The sequence below is a fragment of the Hyperolius riggenbachi genome, chromosome 12 (genome assembly GCF_040937935.1).
Source record: "Hyperolius riggenbachi isolate aHypRig1 chromosome 12, aHypRig1.pri, whole genome shotgun sequence".
Taxonomy (NCBI): domain Eukaryota; kingdom Metazoa; phylum Chordata; class Amphibia; order Anura; family Hyperoliidae; genus Hyperolius; species Hyperolius riggenbachi.
The window spans coordinates 211,592,795-211,613,714 of record NC_090657.1 but is presented as its reverse complement, the minus strand read 5'-3'; the positions used below and the strand labels follow the sequence as shown (position 1 = coordinate 211,613,714).

Here is a 20,920-nt window from a genome sequence, read left to right as displayed (position 1 = left end):
AATGGCTGAACGTGAAACTTCCGCAAATAAAATGGTTCTACAGCATCAATTTACATCATGGTCTACAAGAGGCGTTCTGTTGCTATGCGGGGAGGTTGAGGGCTGACTGGACATGCAAAAAGAGCATCTGAGTGGGTTGGGTGAATGGGGAGAACAACGCCATAGGGCAGCGCCCGGTCGAATCAGTCAGTCGGGTTTACTCTGTTGTGTGTGTACATAGCTTAACCCTTTCCAATCCAACACTTTAAGGACAACTGAAATGACATGTGACATGAGTTAGACATGCGTATGTACAGTGCCAAACACACAAATAACTAGGCTGTGCTCCTTTTTTTTTCCTTTCTCTGCCTAAAAGAGTTAAATATCAGGTATGCAAGTGACCGTTTCTGTACAGGTCGGGACTGGGTCAGACTATAGCACAACCCTCACTGATAAGTAATTACAGCCATAAAACACTTTCCTGTCAGTAAATGGCTTCTGAGAGCAGGAAAGAGATAAAAAGGGTCAATAATTCATAGATTTGAGCTCCAGCATACGTCAATGAAGGGTCTCTGAGCAGAGACAATGACACAGTAAAAACTAAAAACCTAGATTTAAATATAAAACTGTGGGATAGCTAAAAAAGTTATTTTTAGGAGGAAGAGGATAGATACTTTTGTTTATCTCATCAGTTTATTTTCACCTCGGATGTCCTTTAAGGTGGCCATACATCAGACGATGTTTCGGCAAACTGACCAATAGATAGATTTCCCTCTGATCGAATCTGTATAGAGAGAGATCTGTCAGCTGCCCATACTCCGCGGGCCGATTCCCAATCGATTTCAGCATGAAATCTCGCGAGAATCGCCCTTGTGACGCTGCATCCACCGCCCCCTCTAATTCAAAATGTGCCCCCCACACTGCCGTAGACCTTACCTGTCCATGATCGCCGCTGGCTCCGGGCACTGGCGTATCCAGACCGGGGTTCTGGGTGTATGGAACACCCCCCTGAGACTCCTGTCCCTTTAAAAAAAAAATCCCTGAAATCGCTGAAGCGGGCGAGCTGGTAAAGGCTTGCCTCCTGCAGGGATTGTGGGAAAAACTCAGCTCTTTCACTATTGTAAAGACTGCATGTAGACAGCTACAAAAGGTATTTCACAGGTTGAAAAGTTTTGACAGTCCCTAAACTCCAGGAGGGCTGCCTGCAGCTTGTGTGAGAGGCTTTTTTGGATTTGGCTGGCAGGGACAGGAGACACATGCAAGTAGCCTGTGTGATGGGGGACTGCAATACAGATACTCTCTCTGCATTCACTATTGTTTTCCTCCTTCCCCTAGTGCTGGCTGGAAGGGGGGCAATCTCGCCCCAGGCAGCCTTTCATTCAGAGATTTGTGTCTGGTGTATTCAGGTGAAACACTAGGCTAGCTGATAAAAGTGCAATTAGAGGGCAGGCAAGCTGGTAAATATACACAGCATGATGCAGAGCTTGCCTGGAGGGTCCGTGGGCAAACATCTGTCTGGTCTCTCCTCATTGTTATAATGACTGCATGTGTGGATAAGGTGTTAAACAAGGTGAAAAGTTTTTGACAGTGCCGAGACTCCAGGAGGGCTTCTTTCTGACTTGTGTGAGAGACTGACAGGGACAGGAGTCCGATTACAGGCAAGTAGCCTGTGTGATGTGGGACTGCAATACAGATAAGCTCTCTGCTCCATCTCAGGCTATTCTCAGTCTCTCTCCACTCCTCCTCTTACTGGGCTAGTGCAACGCCAAAATCACAATAGCAATTGCTAGCAATTAGTGAGTGCAATTTTGTGAAGCGATTTTCAGAGCGATTTCTGAATGAATTGCTCAAAAAAATGCTACATGCAATATACCTGCGATTTCGAAAAAAATCACAACACTGCTGTGAGAACACCCTCATAGGGTAACATTAGACAAGCGCTTTTCAAATCACTGTCGATTTGAAAAACGCTCAGAAGCCCTCTTGGTGTGCACCAGCCCTCCCTCATTCACCTGTTTCCCTCTTCCCCTAGTGCTGCTGGCTGGCTGTGTCTTGTTGTCATACAGGAAAGCTAAATAAAAGTGCAATCCTGGTGAGGTAAATTATTATTATTTAGTATTTATATAGCGCCGCCATCTTCCGCAGATGCATATAACCCTGCATCATATGGCTATCGCTTGCGCTATGTGACACTATGTGGCATATTCCACTGAATTGTCCAAACTAAGTCTATCTGCCGTTTCTCTCTCGGGGAGTTGTTCCAGCGCTGTACCCCGTTCAAATTTGCTGCTACCAGAAGCCCTCAGAAACACTCGTGTCCTTGAGTACTTCCAAAGATAAGCAGCTCCGTAATACGCCAGCGCACTTTTGTGCATGGGCAGTATGGAGCCACCTGTATTCGGAAGCACTCGGGGACATAAGTGCTTCCGGACCTTTCCGGAATCCCCCCCTTAAAAATTCTGCGTTTTCCCCTGCCGGGCTCTGTCTGCAATATGCGTACATGTGCTCCACGTGGTACCTGCGTATACGCAGGCATGTGTGACATCACATATGGGCCGCGTGTATGCGGATTGCGATGAACCCGGAGCCAGTGGCGGACATGGACAGGTGAGGTATATTGTAACGGTGGGCACAGCACCAGGGGTTCTGTCTAGTTTGTTCTGATATCGTATGCAGTTACTGCTGTGCGCCAGATCTAGCAGGTTGGCCCCTACATCTTGCAGCATTGTCCGATCGGTCAATGCTCTCGGCGACCCAGATTTTCTTCCGATTTTAATAACTGAAACGGAAGGTCGATCAGCCGCCAAGTCGCCTGATGTATGGCCAACGTTACTCTTTGCTGTTGTAGGAAGATCCAGAGTGGTTCAGCGGCAGGGTCTCTACCTCCTCGGTGGTGGACCGATATCGGGGGGGGGGGGGGGGGGGCAGCTAGCCTACTATAGCTCTGCCCCCTAATTTATGGGGTGCAACGGCAGAGGCGGCGGTGATCAAAGTGTATAAAAGGGGGAAGAGGCTGTCCTGGATTTTATCTGGCAACAGCGCTACCTAGCTTTAGCTATTTCTCCTATGTCTGACTACCGTATGTCAGACATTGGACAGAAGCTGGAAAAGGCCCCTTTCAGCCATAGTCCGACATATGACTGGAAAAGGTAAAGACACGCCCAGAATAATCCTCTGTGTGAATAGGGGACACAGGGAGGCGTGCTGCAACCCACATTTTTACAGCAAAGTTACTATAGCAACAAGATAACAACCAGTCAGGTTTCATCCAGCTTTTTACATAATTTTTTTTTGGGGGGCCTGTTGTGATAAATTCCTTAAAGTTTCCTCATTCTCCATTTCTTTTCATTCTCTTTTTTTCACCACACGGGATTGACAATTGAACACCTGGTCGGGATAAATGACCACCTGACATGTATAGGATGTGATAGGATTTGCCAACTTTCCCAGAGTCATATCAGATTATAGCGAGGGCTGCAATTCAGTCCGGCATTTGAGATCATGGGAGGCGCAGCTCTCACCTGTACTTTCATCTCTCTCTCAGTGTCCCATATCCGGATAATTCGGACATCCCCAGAGGTGACGAGGAGCCCAGTCTCTTGTTCCCAGTCCACGACCATCCCAGCGCCTGAGGAAATGACATGTTACTATGGTTAGGTGATATTCCACTATACAGAGACCACCTGAGTAGCTCAGCTTGCCTACAGCTATGCACCCAACTGGGCAGGCTTAAGACCTACCCTGTCTCTAGCGTCCTGTTCCCAAGCTGAGGCATTGCAACAGCTAAACATTTATTTTCCGTGACTACCAATCCCCCCCTCCTCATCTAGACACATGGTTTCTTCTTGTGTCACACCTGACTGCTCCACCCACCAACTGTATCTAGAGTAGCAGGCTGCACTGCAGTGACAAGTACATTTGGCTCAGAAGAAAAACAATTCTGTGCAGCCATTTGCATTTATGCACCATTTATCTACACTTATCAACAGGACTTCTAAAGGTAGCCATATATCACTCGATGTATGGACATATCAACCATGAAAGAGATCCCTTTCTGATTGAATTGATTCAGATAGGGATCTGTTGCCTGCCCATACGCCGCAGATCAATTTCCAATAGATATCAGCACTACATTTTTTAGAAATCAGCCTAGCGCCATCGCCTGCCTGCCTGACCCCCAAGTGTCAAATTGTTGCGAGTGTCGGCGAGACACCTAGCCTTCTCTGGTGTTCTGCGTCACAGTGAGCGCCTGTATCACTTGGCAGCAGGTGTGTAGTGATGTCTAGGGATGGTCAACAAAATGCAAATTATTTTGAGTTGATGCAGGATTATGCATATATTGTACTCAAATGTATGCAGCTTGATTATGGACCAATCGAATTTTACCTCAGCAGGATTTTATTGGTCCATGTTGCATACATTTGCATAATCCTGCATCAGCTCGAAATTATTTGCATCTCATTAACCATCCCTTGTGATGTCCCATGTGGTACAGGCGATCGCGGTGACGGCGGGTGGCCATACTGCGGTACCAATTCTCCTCTGATTCGATCAAATTATTGAATTGGAAAGTCATTCGGGGATGTTTATGGGCTCCTTAAGGCCTCATTAACACTGGAGCGCTTTACTGGCGATTTCTGCTAGTCTGTAAGGGCCCGTTCTCACTGGGGCAATTAGCGGGCGATTAACGCTAACTGCCGGCGATCGCTATCACAATTTTAAGTACGTGGCAGTGATCTCAATGCCATAGATTTGCGATGAGCAGCAATTGCAAAACGCTCTACATGCAGAATTTTATTGCGATCATGATTAGAATGCAAAAACCGCTAATTGCATTTGCTCAAAAATCGCGAGAGTGTACAGTGATTTTACCGTGCTAAAATCACCAGCACAAAACGTTAGCGCTAAACGCTAGTGTATTGCGACTACAAGTTAGAACGGGCCCTAAATGGCTAGTGCCTGAAAAAGCGCTATGGCAATGCAAATCAGTGGCAGTGTTCACTATGTAGTGATCACTAGTGATGAGATTTTGCTGCAATTGCAAACATGATGCATGCAGTATTTTTGGAGTGATTGCATTTAAAGAGGATCCGAGATAAAAAACTATAACAAGTAACTTGTCTATATATCTTATCTAAAGTTTAGATAGGTTACACAGCAAATCTAGCTGCAAACAGCGTCAACAGTTTATGATTATTTATTCCTGTGATACAATGAGGGCAGCCATGTTCTTTTTGTCATATTGTCACAGGCTAAGAGCTGGAGATGCTATCAGCTTTCTTGTGTGTAAATTCAGTCCCCTCTCCTCCACGCTCCTCCCTTCTGCCTTTGAAATCAATGGCTAGTAACCTCCTCCTCCTGCCCAGACTGAGCTCCCATGAGCCCTTGCTACTGTCTGAAAATGACTTGGCACTCTGAAAACTGTGGGCGAGGCTTGTTTAGTTTATAGGGAATTAACCACTTCTCAACTGAGGGGTTTTACCCCCTGACCACCAGAGCAATTTTCACCTTTCAGCGCTCCTTCCATTCATTCGTCTATAATTATATCATTACTTATCGCAATTAAATGAACTATATCTTGTTTTTTTCGCCACCAATTAGGCTTTCTTTAGGTGGGACATTATGCCAAGAATAATTTTATTCTAAATGTGTTTTAATGGGAAAATAGGAAAAAATGTGGGAAAATTTTTTATTATTTTTCAGTTTTCGGCCTTTATAGTTTTTAAATAATGCATGCTACTGTAATTAAAACCCATTAAATGTACATGCCTATTTATCCCGGTTATAAAACCGTTTAAATTATGGCCCTATCACAATGTTTGCCGCCAATATTTTAATTGGAAATAAAGGTGCATTTTTTCAGTTTTGCGTCCATCCCTAATTACAAGGCCATAGTTTATAAAGTAACAGTGTTATACCCTCGACATAAATATTTAAAAAGTTCAGTCCCTAAGGTAACTATTTATGTATTTTTTTTAAATTGTAATTTTTTTTTTTAATTACAAAAATAAAATAAAATGGGGAGTGTGGGAGGTAAGGAGTTAATTTTGTGTGTATAACTAGTTTATTTGTGTGTAAAAAATGCTTAGGGTGTAGTTTTACTATTTGGCCACAAGATGGCAACAGTAACTTTTTGTTTCATGCGACCTGCAAGCGTCCTTCCGGACGCTTGCAGGAAGTAGAAAGAGGCTGGGAGTTTGTTATTGCTCACAATGATCGCGCTGCTCAGCCGAGCGGCAGCAGATCATTGCGGGGCTTAGATCAACGAACGGGAATGGATTTTCCCGTTCGTTGATCTCTGGGTGAGCGGGCGGCGGCGTGTTTACTAGCGGGAGCGCGGGCAGCGGCGGGAGTGTGCAAAGTACGGATTTCTCCGTCCCTGGGGTTTAAAGGATGGAAAAAGGGACGGAGAAATCCGTACGGGCGGGGGTAAAGTGGTTAATGTATTAAAACAAAAACAAAAAAGTATTTGGCTTGAGGAATGCCCTATAAACTATAGGAAAGGGACACAATTATGCAATGAGTAAAAGTTTATCTCAGATCCACTTTAAAGAAAATCTGTAATGCAGATGCGATCGTGTTTGGCTATACAGGTAGTCCCCAGTTAAAGAACGAGATAGGGACTGTTGATTTGTTCTTAACTTGAATCTGTTCTTAAGTTGAGATGCTTGAAACCGCTTCTTCAAACTTCCCCCATGGAAATGACATCATCGCGACGGGATTGCGCCGCTCGCATTGGCGGGTCGTTCCTAAGTCGGGCGTCTGTAAACCGGGGACTACCTGTATATGCCTTACCCGAATGAAGTGCACCTGTGCAGAATAGCAGATAGGTAAATATTACTCGCACCTGCGCACCCTTGTCAAGGGACTTTCGGGGGTACCAGCGCTGGATTCCCCCAAGCTGCAGAGGATGGGGAAGCCTCATTGGGACCCTTAGGCTTCCCCCACCCGAGGTAAGTATACTCCAGAGGGGTTTTTTTTGGTTACCGGGTCTCTTTAGGGCTCTTACACATTGGGACGTTGCATTGCAGTGGACGTTAAGGTCGCATAACATTCCCCTAACGCAACGCATGGTGGTACTAAAGGTGGACGCTACATGGAGCCGCGTTATGCGGCTCTTGGTGCCCCGTTTTCGTTCGATAGAATCGGCAATGATTCATACGAATCATTGCTAGCAGCCAGAGAATGATTCATATGAATCATTGCTAGCAGGCAGAGAACCGAGAATGATTCATATGAATAATTACTAGCAGGCAGAGAATGATTCATATGAATCATTGCTAGCAGGCAGAGAACCGAGAATGATTCATATGAATCATTGCTAGCAGGCAGAGAACCGAGAATGATTCATATAAATCATTGCTAGCAGGCAGAGAACCGAGAATGATTCATATGAATCATTGCTAGCAGGCAGAGAACCAAGAATGATTCATATGAATCATTGCTAGCAGGAAGAGAACCGAGAATGATTCATATAAATCATTGCTAGCAGGCAGAGAACCGAGAATGATTCATATGAATCATTGCTAGCAGGCAGAGAACCAAGAATGATTCATATGAATCATTGCTAGCAAGCAGAGAACCAGAATTGCAGTACAGTGAATATTAATTAGTCATGTGGCTAGGCAAAATAGCGGACTCTCCCCTCCTCCTGCACACAAAAAAATAAATAAAACAACATTACTGAGCATGTGCAAACAGTCTAACGTGGCTAAAACGCGTATAACGCACAGCATGCTGCACTTTCATAGAACGTGCAGCCTTACAATGTAACGCAATGTGGGCACTCTGAACAGCCCATTGATTTTTCATTAGTTGTGAGTTGGGCTGCGTTACTGGCTGCTCTAACGTGCGCCTGTAACGTCCCACTGTGAAAACAGCCTTAATGTTAAAGAATCTCAAAACACAATCACTCCAAAATCGCTTTCCTGTACAGTGAAAAATCACAGGAAAATTACTTTGCAAAACTCTAGTGCTTTTCGTAGCGTTTTGCGATTCCCAGTGTGAATGGGGCCATAGAGAATTTGCCTTTTTTTCAGTTCTGGCTTTAGTAAGCGGAATGGTGTAAATTAGGCTGTAGACTCGATATTTCCAAAACTCACAAAAACCTTCCACATGGAAAAACAGGAGCACAAAACCGACTGTCTTTATTGGCTCCTTAACGAGCTGCTGTCAGGTCAGCCCAGAGCTAATCAGTAACATGACGGATACAGAGCTGTATCACTGCCATAGCAACCGGAGGGCCTCAGCGGCTAATAATGGCGCTGTCAGCGCGAGGAGCGATGGCGGCACGCGGCTCTGAGCTGGATGACTCCGTCCCGGCCTCAGTCACACTGCAGGCCTGCTATCGATATTATAATAATTAGCAATAAAGGGAACGGCGGGCGCCTCGTGTTCCGCGCTCCGCATCCGTCATGTTACATTATTGATCAGCGCAATCTGACATGTTCCCGTTAAACAGCCGCTTCCCTTTAAACGAGCTGACAAAATGGCTCCCCGGCAGCCGCTGAATAGGGAGGGGGAGGAGGGAGATCAGCACCTTGTTTACTCTTGTCCAGGTAGATGGAAACTCGGCGGGTCAAGCCTAGGGAGCGGGAAGGGAGAAAGGAAGGCAGGTTAGTAACACAGGAGGGATGACATCTACATATGGAACTAATAAAGTCAAAACTAAATATAGAAGAAAAGCTTTCTTAAAGGGCAACCGAAGTAAGAGGTATACAGAGGCTGCCATATTTATTTCCTTTTAATCGATACCAGTTGCCTGGCAGCCCAGCTGATCCTCTGCCTCTAATACTATTAGCCATAGCCCCTGAACAAGCATGCAGCAGATCAGGTGTTTCTGACTTTAAAGCCAGATCTGACAAGATTAGCTGCATGCTTGTTTCTGGTGTTATTCAGATACTACTGCAGCCAAACAGACCAGCAGGGCTGCCAGGCAACTGGTATTGCTTAAAAGGAAATAAATATGGCAGCCTCCGTATACCTCTTACTTCAGTTCCCCTTTAAAGCAGCAGGGACAGCTATACTATCCCAGGGAATAAAACATATATAAGTAAATATACTTGTTCTACTTACATAACACATGTATTGTACTGTCACATTTTGATTTAAGTTAAATTTATTTAGTAAGTAAAAAGAAAACTGTTCCAGGCATTTTCCATCTTTACTGCCACTGACTGAAGCCGATCCCTAATGTACGGTAATTTCCTCCCTTACTCTTATTTTTTTTCTCCTAGAAACTGCACTGTCATATCTAGCTTGCTTTGTAAACACGTGAGCACGGCATAGATCGTATTTCAGCAGCTTCTGCAGAGGGGTGAGATGTATTTCCCTTTTTAGCCTCCAATCACACTGAACTGCCCTCAGCCAATGAGTGAGGAGCAGGTATGTGGGAGGGGAGATAACAAGCTTCCCTCTACTCGGCAATGTACCAGAATAGAGCCAAGCTGTATGAGCTAAGATTCATCACAGCAGAAACATTTATGATTATATTGGAATTCTTGCATTGCAGACTGCATGTAGCCTACATATAAACACAGAGCAGTGGGTAAATGGAATTTGATTTTGTGGCTGACAATCCCGCTTTAAAGTGCACCTGAATTGAGAGTAATATGGAGGCTGTCATTATCTATCTCCTTTTAAACAATACCAGTTGCCTGGCAGTCCTGCTGATCTATTTGGCTGCAGTAGTGCCTGAATCACACCAGAAACAAGTATGCAGCTAATCCAGTCAGAAACCTCTGATCAGAATGCTCGTTTGAGAGCTATGGCTAGAAGAGGCAAAGACTCAGCAGGACGGAAGGGCAATATGCACTATTTAAAGGGCAACTGAAGTGAGAGGGATATGGAGACTGCAATATTTATTTCCTGTTAAGCAATACCAGTTACTTCGCTGCCCTGATAGTCTATTTGGCTGCAAAAGTATTTGAATAACACCAGAAACAAGCATACAGCTAATCTTATTAGATCTGACAATAATGTCTTAAACACCTGATCTGCTGCATGCTTGTTCAGGGTCTATGGCTTAAAGTATTAGAGGCAGAGGATCAGCAGGGCAGCCAGACAACTGGTATTGCTTAAAAGGAAATAGCCATGGCAGCCTCAATATCCCTCTCACTTCAGGTTCTCTTTATGGGGAACCTAAACTGGATTTTTCCTTTTTTTAAAATAATACCAGTTGCCCGACTCTCCTGCTGATCCTGTGTCTCTAATGCTTTTAGCTACAGCCCCTGAACAAGCATGCAAATCAGGTGCTCTGACTGAAGTCAGACTGGATTAGCTGCATGCTTGTTTCAGGTGTGCGAGTCAGCCACAAATGCAGACAGAGAGACCAGCAGGACTGCCAGCAACTGGTATTGTTTAAACCGAAACATCCATATCCCCTCTCAGTTAAGTTTCTCTCTAAGCCTCTTTACGTCTAAAGGTTTGCATGTTAGGAGAATTGTTCCCTATCCCTAGAGGTGCTCAGTGACATAGTTCTAGCTTGCAGGCAGATTTCATGCATTTGGAATTGAGACACAAAACCACCAGGAAGTGCGTGTGATAGTCCCCAGTCCACATTGCACAGAATTAGTATTACATTTGCATGCATTTCCAAATTCGGAAAGAAACACTGTAAAAAGTGCTCCTGGACCTCTCTGTAAGTATTGTTCTGATATATAACTTTTTCCTTGTTATTGTAAAACTTTTCAATAAAAAACTAGTGAAACAAAAAGTGCCCCTGGGGGTACTTACCATGGGACGGGGAAGCCTCTGGATCCTATCGAGGCTTCCCTATCCTCCTCCGTCCCACGCTTTGCCCGTCTGAAGCCACAGCGGACAATTTGTCATTTACCTTCCCCGCTCCAGCACAGGCGCAGTAGTCGGGTCCGCCGTACTGTGTAGGTGACTTGCACCTGAGCAGTAGAGCGAACCAAACTGGGATCAGCCATTTCCGCTTGACCCCGAGCCGAGAGCCACTACTGCGCCTGCGCTGGGGCCGGGAAGGTAAATATTTACATCCCCGCTATTCAGAGAGGCCCAAGGAGATCACTGTGGACGGAGGAGGACAGGGGAAGCCTCATTAGGCTTCCCCCTCCTGAGGTAAGTATCCAACGTGGCACCTTTTTTTGGGTTACAAGTTTTCTTTAAAGGAGTCATCAGGCAACGTAAAGTAAAATTATCAAAATGTGTTCTACACTTGGCAGGATATGATTTTCATGGTTGTCATTGTAGCTGGGTAGTGATCAGCATAAATAGTCAATGAGATGTTAATGGAGTCATCAGGCAACGTAAAGTAACCAAGCTCCCAGGTTGTCCCTCGCCGCAGCCGTTTGCCGCAGGTCCGTCCCGGTCCCTGGCGACGATAGCAGCATAGGGGGCGATATACAGGCTGGGAACGCGAACAATCACTCGCGTTCCCATGCCTGTCGGCCGGTGACGGCCAAACCGTAAGTGTTCGCCGGCGGGTCCTGGACCATCGGAGCGGAGCTGTGAGGGCACCGATCAGCTGCAGGGGGCTGAGGGAAGCCCCAGGTGAGTTCATCTCATTTTTTTTTTCTTGGCTTTAGGTTCACTTTAAAGATCTAGGGGAACCACTTTACAGACCTCCCACTTAAAGAGACTCCGTAACAAAAATTGCATCCTATTTTTTATCATCCTACAAGTTCCAAAAGCTATTCTAATGTGTTCTGGCTTACTGCAGCACTTTCTACTATCACAGTCTCTGTAATAAATCAATGTATCTTTCCCCTGTCAGACTTGTCGCCCTGTGTCTGGAAGGCTGCCAAGTTCTTCAGTGTTGTGGTTCTGCTATGAACTCCCCCTTCCAGGCCCCTCTATGCACACTGCCTGTGTATTATTTAGATTAGGGCAGCTTCTCTCTTATCTTTTACAAGCTGGATAAATCGTCCTCTGAGTTGGCTGGGCTTTCACATACTGAGGAAATTCAGACAAGGGCAAAGCTGTTTGCAGGAAGAAAAGAGCAGCCTGAAACATCAGTGCATGAGAGATGCAGGGGGAAAGAAACACACAAATGATCTCTTGAGATTCAAAAGGAAGGGTGTATACAGCCTGCTTGTGTATGAATGTATGGACATACTGTACATCAACCTACTTCCTGTTTTGGTGGCCATTTTGTTTGTTTATAAACAAACTTTTTAAAACTGTTTTAACCACTTTTAATGCGGCGGGGAGCGGCGAAATTGTGACAGAGGGTAATAGGAGATGTCCCCTAACACACTGGTATGTTTACTTTTGTGCGATTTTAACAATACAGATTCTCTTTAAGCATCCCCCAACTGGTATTGATGAATGGGACAGTAACCAGACCACCATATCAGTCTGCATCAGCTAAAAAACACCAATCCCGTGCATATTATGACCCCTTCTCTCACCTCGTGTAGACGGAAGCATGTCGGAGAGACCCTGCCAGGCCGTCACCATCTCTGGGTTCTTCTCCAGGTCAGCAAAGTTCTTCCACACCCGTATAGCGCCATCATCTGTAGAGACGAGACATATATTCAGACATCTGCCATTCTGTGCATGCCAGACTACTGTGTGTAGGCGTCATAGACTGCTACACCCATCATGTGACCTATGCGGTAATCAGGAGTGCGGTGCATGCTGGGAAATCTCCGATATATATTCAGACATCGGCCATTCAGTGCATGCCAGACTGCTGTAGGTAGACATCAGAGAGTGCACCTGTGCTATGCAGTAATCAAGACTGGTGCATGCTGGAAAATCTCTGATATATATTCAGACATTGGCCATTCTGTGCATGCCAGACTACTGTGTGTAGGCGTCAGAGACTGCTCCACCCATCATGTGACCTATGCAGTACACAGGAGTGTGGTGCATGCTGGGAATTCTGTGCATGCCAGACTGTTGTATGTAAATGTCAGAGACTGCTCCACCCATCATGTGACCTATGCGGTACACAGGAGTGCGGTGCATGCTGGGAAATCTCTGGATACATCAGCCATTCTGTACATGCTAGACGGCTGTATGTAGGCGCCAGACTGATGTACCCATCACATGACCAATGTTATCGGCAAAGGGCCCCATATTTGTAGCCACAGTTTACATTGTGGGCAGTCCCAGGCGTCCAAAGTGCCCTTGAATGCAAACAACAGGGGTGCCCAAACTTCCACATCACCCAATATATTTTGTGTACAGTGGCGAAGGTGGTGCAATAATTGGCAAATTTGCAGTACTGGGGTTGGGAGGTGATTAGGGTTCGGTATCTTGGAGGGGGAGGAAGGGTTAAGATGGGATCAGTGAGTGGGAGGGGAGTCTGTTAGGGTTAGGCATCAGTAGGGGAGACTGACTTGGGTTAGGCATCAGTAGGGGGGATTGGCTTGGGTTAGGCATCAGTAGGGGGGATTGGCTAGGGTTAGGCATCAGTAGGGGGGATTGGCTAGGGTTAGGCATCAGTAGGGGGGATTGGCTAGGGTTAGGCATCAGTAGGGGGGATTGGCTAGGGTTAGCCATCAGTTGGAGGGTAATGTCGGTTAGGCATCGGTAGAGGGAGGGTGCGTGTGAGAATTGGGTTAGTGCCCTTTTACACTTAATGCACTTGAATGTGTTGTGATGTGCTTTGGCATCCGCAGCGCCCATTTTGCATACACACCTATCAAAGGCCAGTAAAACGGAGAAGAATGCTATCCTACGTTTATAATACAGTTGAGCAGTTTATATTTGTATAGGCTTGTGTGCCAGTATAAGGCACACAGGAAAATTCTAGCAACCCATGCGGACAAAGGAGTGATGTAACGCTGTGTGCAAGTGACAGGTCCTCAGACAAGACACAGAACATTTATATAGCTCTTTTCTCCTAGTGCACTCAAAGCACCACAGCTGCAGCCACCAGGACGCATTCTAGAATGTGGGAGTCTTGCCCAAGGGCTCCTCACTAAATAGGAAGAGCTGAGATTAAACCTCTGGTCTCTCTGTGTCAGAGGCGGAGCCCTTAACCATTACACTATCCAGCCACAGGCAGCCGGTCACAAGCGAGCCACCTTGACACACAGCTTCTCTTCTACAAATCAAGCCGCACACATGACATACCTGTAGCCGTGAGCAGGAGCGAGCAATCCTGTCCATTCAGATACTCCATGGCGGTGATGCGAGTGTAGCGAGGGTTCCCATTGTGGAAATAATCCAGCTTCTCTCCCTTCTCCCAGTCCCAGAAACTGTGCCACAAACAAAGAGATCTCTGGTCACACTACAAATTAGAATGTTGTCCCAAAACCACTGCTACACTGAAAAATGCCATCAATTCACACTTTTATAATAAACTCCCTTCTAGGTGAAGCCAAAGAATAGTCTGCATATTAATACACAAATGATGTGTATCAATAATTTACACTAAGGGCTCATTTACACTATATGGCAAAAGCGTCATGTAAGGTAAATTACCTCATGAGGTAAAACAATGTTGTTTTTTTTTAGTTTTCCCTAAGATTTCCCAACAAGCGGAAACCTGTTTGGTAAATTCTCAAACAACTGCATAACAATTCACAAAGACTTCTACCTCACAAGGTATTTCATTCGGTATTGAGTGAATTGTTGCAATGCATGCAAAATGGAAGCCAGATCTGATACAGATAACATTCCTGACAAGTACAGTGTTCTCCCCAGGCTCTTTTAGCCGGGTGCTCCACACGGCTAGTTTTGGTGACCACCCGGCTGTCATCAGCTCATCTTCTCCTCTGCTGTATGCAGAGAAGCGTCGGCCCTGCATTCTGTTATCACGCCCCACCCGGCTACTTTTTCTTGCCACCCGACTGGAAAAAAATTCTAGGGAGAACACTGCAAGTAAAGAGCAAGTCCAAGCTGTGTAAAATAACACAAAATATGTATGAGCTCAAAGCCAATAGCATTTTATTAATTTTTTTGAATTACTACACAATAATACAGTGGATTCGTTTAAAGTGAATGGGAACATAATGAAATAAAAAAGTCAGATACTCACCTAAGGAGAGAAAGGTCTGGGTCCCATGGAGCATTCCCTCTCCTCTCCAGGTCCCCGTTGTTGCCCTGGCTCCCCCGTAGCGGTATTCGTCCGTTTTGGTCAAATACCGCTGTTTCCCCGCCGAAGGGAGGCTTCAGAAATGCTTCGGGAGCCCGAGTGCTCCCGAAGAAGGGCCGCTCTACACTGGGCACGCGCGAGCGCCCTCTATGTAGCACTCACACGTGCGCAGTATGGAGCCACCTGTCTTTGGGAGGATTCAGCTCCCGAAGACTACCGAAGTTCCCCCCCCCAACAGGGGATTTGAACGGGGGAGCCAGCGCAGCACTGGGGGCACCAGGAGAGGAGAGGGAAGGCTCATTAGGACCAGAGCTTTCTCGCTCCTTAGGTGAGTATCTGACTTTTTTAAATTTAATAATGGATTCCCATTGGCTTTAACAACACGTGAATTTAGGAAAAAAAATAATGTTTTCATTCTCTTTCTTACTTTCCTGAATAGTTTAGAGAAACTACAGAGCTAAAAATATACACGGCATGTATTGTGTTCTCCTCCAAAGTTATGACTTGCCAAGGTTTTCTTCTTCGTGTAACACAGCCTCCGAGACCCTCCATGCGGCCACTTCCGGGGCTTAGCTCCGCCCCCTTACAGAGGAGTGCCATGGCACACTCTATTGGAGATAGAGTGCCAAAAAAGTGGCACAGCACTCGTCCAGAAGGGGGCCGGGCTATGTGCCGGAAATGGCCACACTTCCGGCATGTAGCTTCTCTAGTCAGTAATTTACCTTACAAGTCAGTAGTTTACCTCACAAATCAGTAATTTCAGTATTCCATGCGGTAACAGCCAGACATTTGACAAAATGTTTGTTAAAACCAGTTGGTTTCTGCTTTGTCACATGTGCTAATGCTTTGTGAATTGAGCCCTAAATAGGCTAAACCAGCCCTAAATTATCTTGTGATCAACATCATAGTTGCATTTGGGGTTGATTTGTATAGTGTGAGTCCACTAACCCTTTATATAAATAGCGGTTTGTTACTGGCGATCTGGCACTATATGAGTAGCAGCGCAGTTTAGCGCCATCTTACCATATACTGTCTTTGTCAGCGACGGCGATGCAGGAGGTGAACGGATGGAACTTCACCACAGACGGAACGCCTGGATTTCGGTTAATAAATATCTGGTCATCCAATTTTGTGATCCCTGAAAAAACGAACAATTAAATCATATCAGAAGTATAAATCGTAACGTCTTCACAAGACGTGGCGCTTCCAAGAGTTACCACTATAGATGGTCAGAAAAAAACGGAATTACGTAAATTCAGGTTCAATTTATACGTAGGAGGATCAGTTTGTATTAGTGAGCCCACATAAAAAGTAATTTTGTGCAAAAATCAGCATTAAACTTTATTATATCAAAAACCGCAAAAATTTCAGTTAAAAGATCTTAGTTTGTCAAAAAACAGGATGTGCAAAACAAACAGGAAGTGCTTTGTTGTATATAGTTATTACACAGACAGTTTCAGGTAACGACACTAGTCCATTTCGGGTCAGTTTGACCCTTCAAGTGGTCTGAAAGTCGGCATTTCTACTCCGCTCTAAATGATTTTTTACAGCTTTAAAGCTACTATCCCAGAAAAAAATTGTAGCAGAACATCACTGAAATGGTTAAAGGGGAACTATGGTGAAAAATTGTAAAATTTAAAATATGTGCAAACATATACAAATAAGAAGTATGTTTTTTTCCACAGTAAAATGAGCCATAAATTACTTTTCTCCTACATGCTGTCACTTACAGTAAGTAGTAGAAATCTGTCAGAAGCGACAGGTTTAGGACTAGTCCATCTCTTCATGGGGGACTCTCCGGGATTTATTAATTTTCAAAAGTGTTTAGTGAATGGCAGTTAGAGCAACTGCCAAAAACCTGTGTAGCGAGCGGGGAAGGTGGCCAGCATCATTGTTTAAATCCTTTTTAGGGAATATCTTTATAAAGAATAAAAGGCTTGCTGGGAATCCCCTATGAAGAGATGAACTAGTCCAAACCCTGTCACTTCTGTCAGATTTCTACTACCTACTGTAAGTGACAGCAACATAGGAGAAAAGTCATTTATGGCTCATTTTACTCTGGAAAAAATGTACTTCTTATTTGTCTATGTTTGCACATATTTTAAATTTTTTCGCCATAGTGCCCCTTTAAACACAGCACTTTGTCCTGCTATGCAAAGCATCCAGACTAGAGATAATCGTTGTTTACATTCCAATGTTGATACATTTGTGTGTAACAAGTAAAAACACTCTCTGAGAAGCTGTCTGCTTTAAAGCGCACACACAGTTCAGGCCAGCTCAGTAGAAGAGTTTAAACTCTGTAATAAAAAAAAATCCCCTGTGGGGTACTCTCCTCCGGAGGGGGGAAGCCTCAGGGTCCCAATGAGGCTTCCCCCATCCCTGTAGCTGCAGGCAATCCAGCGCTGGCTCCCCCAAAGCGTCCCGCAATCCTGGCTTGACAAGCCTGACAAGGCTTGATATACTTACCTTCCCTGGCTCCAGCAGGGGTGCTGTTGCAGCTCTCAGCACGGAGATAGGCGGAAATAGCTGATCTTTGTCGGGACCGCTCTACTACACAGGCGCCAGAGACTTGCACCTGCGCAGTAGAGCAGAGCGACAGCGATCGTCTATTTCCGCCTATCTCCGAGCGGAAAGCCAATACTGTGCCTGCGCTGGAGCGGTAAATATTTACATCCCCGCTGTTCGGAGGGGCAAAGTGAGACCGCCATGGGACACAGAAGGACGAGGGGAAGCCTTGATCGGATCCGAGGTGAGTACCCCCCAGGGGAACTTTTTGAAGTTACAGGTTTTCTTTAATATATAACAAAAAACAGGTGGAATAAAATGCAACAGCTTTAAGGGCAAGATAAACTACACTTTGGAAACGTGTAATTTGTAAACAGACAATATTACTTGTGCACAAAAGCAAATATGATAACTGTGCGAGTAATAAGTAGGGAAACACATGGGGCTTGATTCACAAAGCGGTGCTAACTGTTAGCACGCCTGTGAAAAGCCCCTTAGCACGTCTAAAAGAGCTTTTCGCGTGCTAATTTGCGTGCGAAACGCATCACGCGCAGTTTTGCGCACGTACTGCACAGAGCGCAGGGCGCTCCGCGTGAGGTGCCCATTAAAGCCTATGGGACTTAGCGCGCGCATAGGACTTTGCGTGTGGTACTTAGTGCGCGATCTGATTGAGAAATCCGGTGCTAACCTACTTAGCACCCTGGTTAGCACGCCTAAAGACTTTAGACGTGCTAAGTAGGTTAGCACCGCATAGTGAATCAAGCCCATTGAATGTTATGTCAGTTTCAGACCGCTTTCATCAAGCTTTACAAAGCATATATGAATTAGGGGCGGGTCGATGAGCGGACACACCCCCCAAAACAAGATGGCAAAGGAAATGAACAATAGGGCATCTGTTCCAACTAGATGCATCTGTACCTCTCTGATGGCTGTTCCAGCAACCTGTGAGCTGCAAAATCAGAATCCCATTCTGATTCTCCGCCTTCTTGGCTTTTTTTTTTTTTTTTGACAAACTAAGATCTTTTAACAGAATTTTTTTTGTCATTTTTGATATAATAAAGTTTGATATTGATTTTTGCTCAAAATTACTTTTGATGTTGTGTCATGAATAAAAGCTGATCCTCCTACATACAAATTGATTTGTTACCGAGTGTGGTGGCTAACTCCAATGAGGATCCTACTAATTTTCTGAAACGAGTCTACTTTGGACTTATGCTATACACACACTTGAAAGATAAATGAAAGATCACAGACCAATTTTACCCCCTTCCATGTAGTATGAGAGCCATAACTTCACAGTCTTTTCTATGGAGCTGAACTCCCCATCAGATAGAAATCTTTGCAAAATGCTGCACACATGCAACAGATCAGTATCTGCAAAAGATCTGTTCCTGCAAAAGATCTGTTCCTGCAAAATGCATTCATAGCCTATGGTATCTGCAGATCCTCATACACACCTTGTTTAACAGACATTCATCTGCAGATCAGACAATTATCTGCAGATCTGAAAATCCATCCTGGTGGATCTGATCTGCAGATGAACGTCTGTTAAACAAGGTGTGTATGAGGATCTGCAGATATCATAGATTATGAATGCATTTTGCAGGAACGGATCTTTGGCAGGAACGGATCTTTTGCAGATACTGCTCTGTTGAATGTGTACAGCATCTTTGTGTGCAGCATCTTGCAAAGATGTCTGTCTGATGGGGAGTTCAGCTCCATAGAATAGACTGTGTAGGTATGGCTCTCATACTACATGGAAGGAGGTAAAATTGGTCTGTGATCTTTCATTTATCTTTCAAGTGTGTACACACCATTACTCCCAAGTATTATTAAAGCAAATTTGGGTTCAAAAGGACTTGGAACTCTGCAGGGACTAATCAGTTAAGATGGTAAATGAGAACAAAATTGAAGCGGTAACAAATGGCCACATACTAAACCCTGGTACACACCCTTCATTTTGATTGGCCAGTGACTGGCCAATTTTACCACCACCATGTGCATGTAGTATGGGGGCCAACAGATATTGAATGCTATGAGCACATTGTGTTGGCAAGCTCTCATCCTATCAGGGGTCTTAAACTCAATTTACCTGGGGGGCCGCAGGAGTCAAAGTCAGGATGAGGTTGGGCCGCATAAGGAATTTCACGCCGCCTCTGCCCGCCCCTCTCACTCTTCCTTCACAGAGAGGGGCGGGGAGAGGCGGCGATCCGTGCGACGTTTGACGTCAGGAGGGGCAGAGCTGAAGCTGAAAGCTCTGCCCCTTCCAGGAAATGCCGGCGGATTGCCCCCCGGGCGATTTGGGGGCTCTGTAGCCCTCGTTTAGCGGCGGGGATGCAGTGGATTACTTGGGAGCACTGAAGCGAACTATGAGGAAGCTTTTGCCGGCGAGGGCCACAAAATATTGTATCGAGGGCCGCAAATGGCCCACGGGCCGCGAGTTTGAGACCCCTGTACTACATGGAGGTGGTAAACTGCTCAGTGATTGGCCAGTCATAGCTGAAAGTGTATACCAGGCGTAAAGCGGACATACACTCAGATCCTCCTCTCTGCTCTAAAGATAAGTGCAGCATAACAACCCTTAAAGAGAACCTGAACTGAAAATAAAAAGTCAAAATAAACATACACAGGTCATACTTGCCTCCTGTGTAGTCTACTCCTCAATCTCTTTCTCCTCTCCTGCATCCCATATGTCCGCTGTAATCAATGAATTTCTCTGTCGTCCATTTTAAAAATGGCCATTACCTCCTAACAGCTTCCTGGTCAGCACACTGTTAAACTGTAATATCACCCACAGGAGCCATATAGAAACATGGACATTACCTTGCACATTCAGTTGTAACTGACAGCTGCTGATATATAACTGACAGCAACTGATATATTTCAGTTCTGACAAAATATTGTCAGAACTGGAAGGGATCACTGTAAGAAGAAAATGGTGAGCTTCTGAGAGGAACGGACGGTGAGGTTAGTATGTAATAATCATTTGCAGCTACATCATATGTTTATTTTAAATAATTTTCCTCACTTCAGGTTCCCTTTAAAGAAAAATATTTCTTTGTTACAGCTGATACAAATCCTGCAACAAATCTGCAGTGTCTACTTCCTGCTTTCATGGAAGCAGACATACAGTATTGGTAACATCTGTGCTCTGCAGAGGCAGCCAGCTGACAAAGCCGATAGATCAAATTACAGTTGTGATTAGTCACAGATGAGGGGAAATTAGACAGGATTAACTTTCCAAATACATACAGGGTGCATTTCTCTGTTTCCTTCTGTCCTGTGCAAGAGTTCAGGTCCACTTTAAGGGGCGAGGTCGGCATCTCCAAAGGAGGGGCCCCGGAGCTGCGGCGAGGGACATATTGGCTGCCAGGGGTTGGAGGAAGCCCCGGGGGTAAGTGGAACTTGGATCCTCCCTTTAAT

The 20,920-nt window shown here is 45.2% G+C and overlaps 1 protein-coding gene across 2 annotated transcripts in view; it reads right to left on the bottom strand.

Moving 5' to 3' along the window:
- RPTOR (regulatory associated protein of MTOR complex 1) overlaps nucleotides 1–20,920 on the bottom strand; it is a 411,258-nt gene that overhangs the window by 6,970 nt on the left and 383,368 nt on the right. For both annotated transcript variants that reach the window (XM_068263876.1, XM_068263877.1), the window contains 5 exons: nucleotides 16,016–16,130; nucleotides 14,029–14,153; nucleotides 12,354–12,458; nucleotides 8,519–8,563; nucleotides 3,501–3,607 (listed from right to left, as the gene is read on the bottom strand). In XM_068263876.1, coding sequence (XP_068119977.1) covers nucleotides 3,501–3,607; nucleotides 8,519–8,563; nucleotides 12,354–12,458; nucleotides 14,029–14,153; nucleotides 16,016–16,130 — 497 coding nt within the window. The remainder of the gene's footprint in view (nucleotides 1–3,500; nucleotides 3,608–8,518; nucleotides 8,564–12,353; nucleotides 12,459–14,028; nucleotides 14,154–16,015; nucleotides 16,131–20,920) is intronic.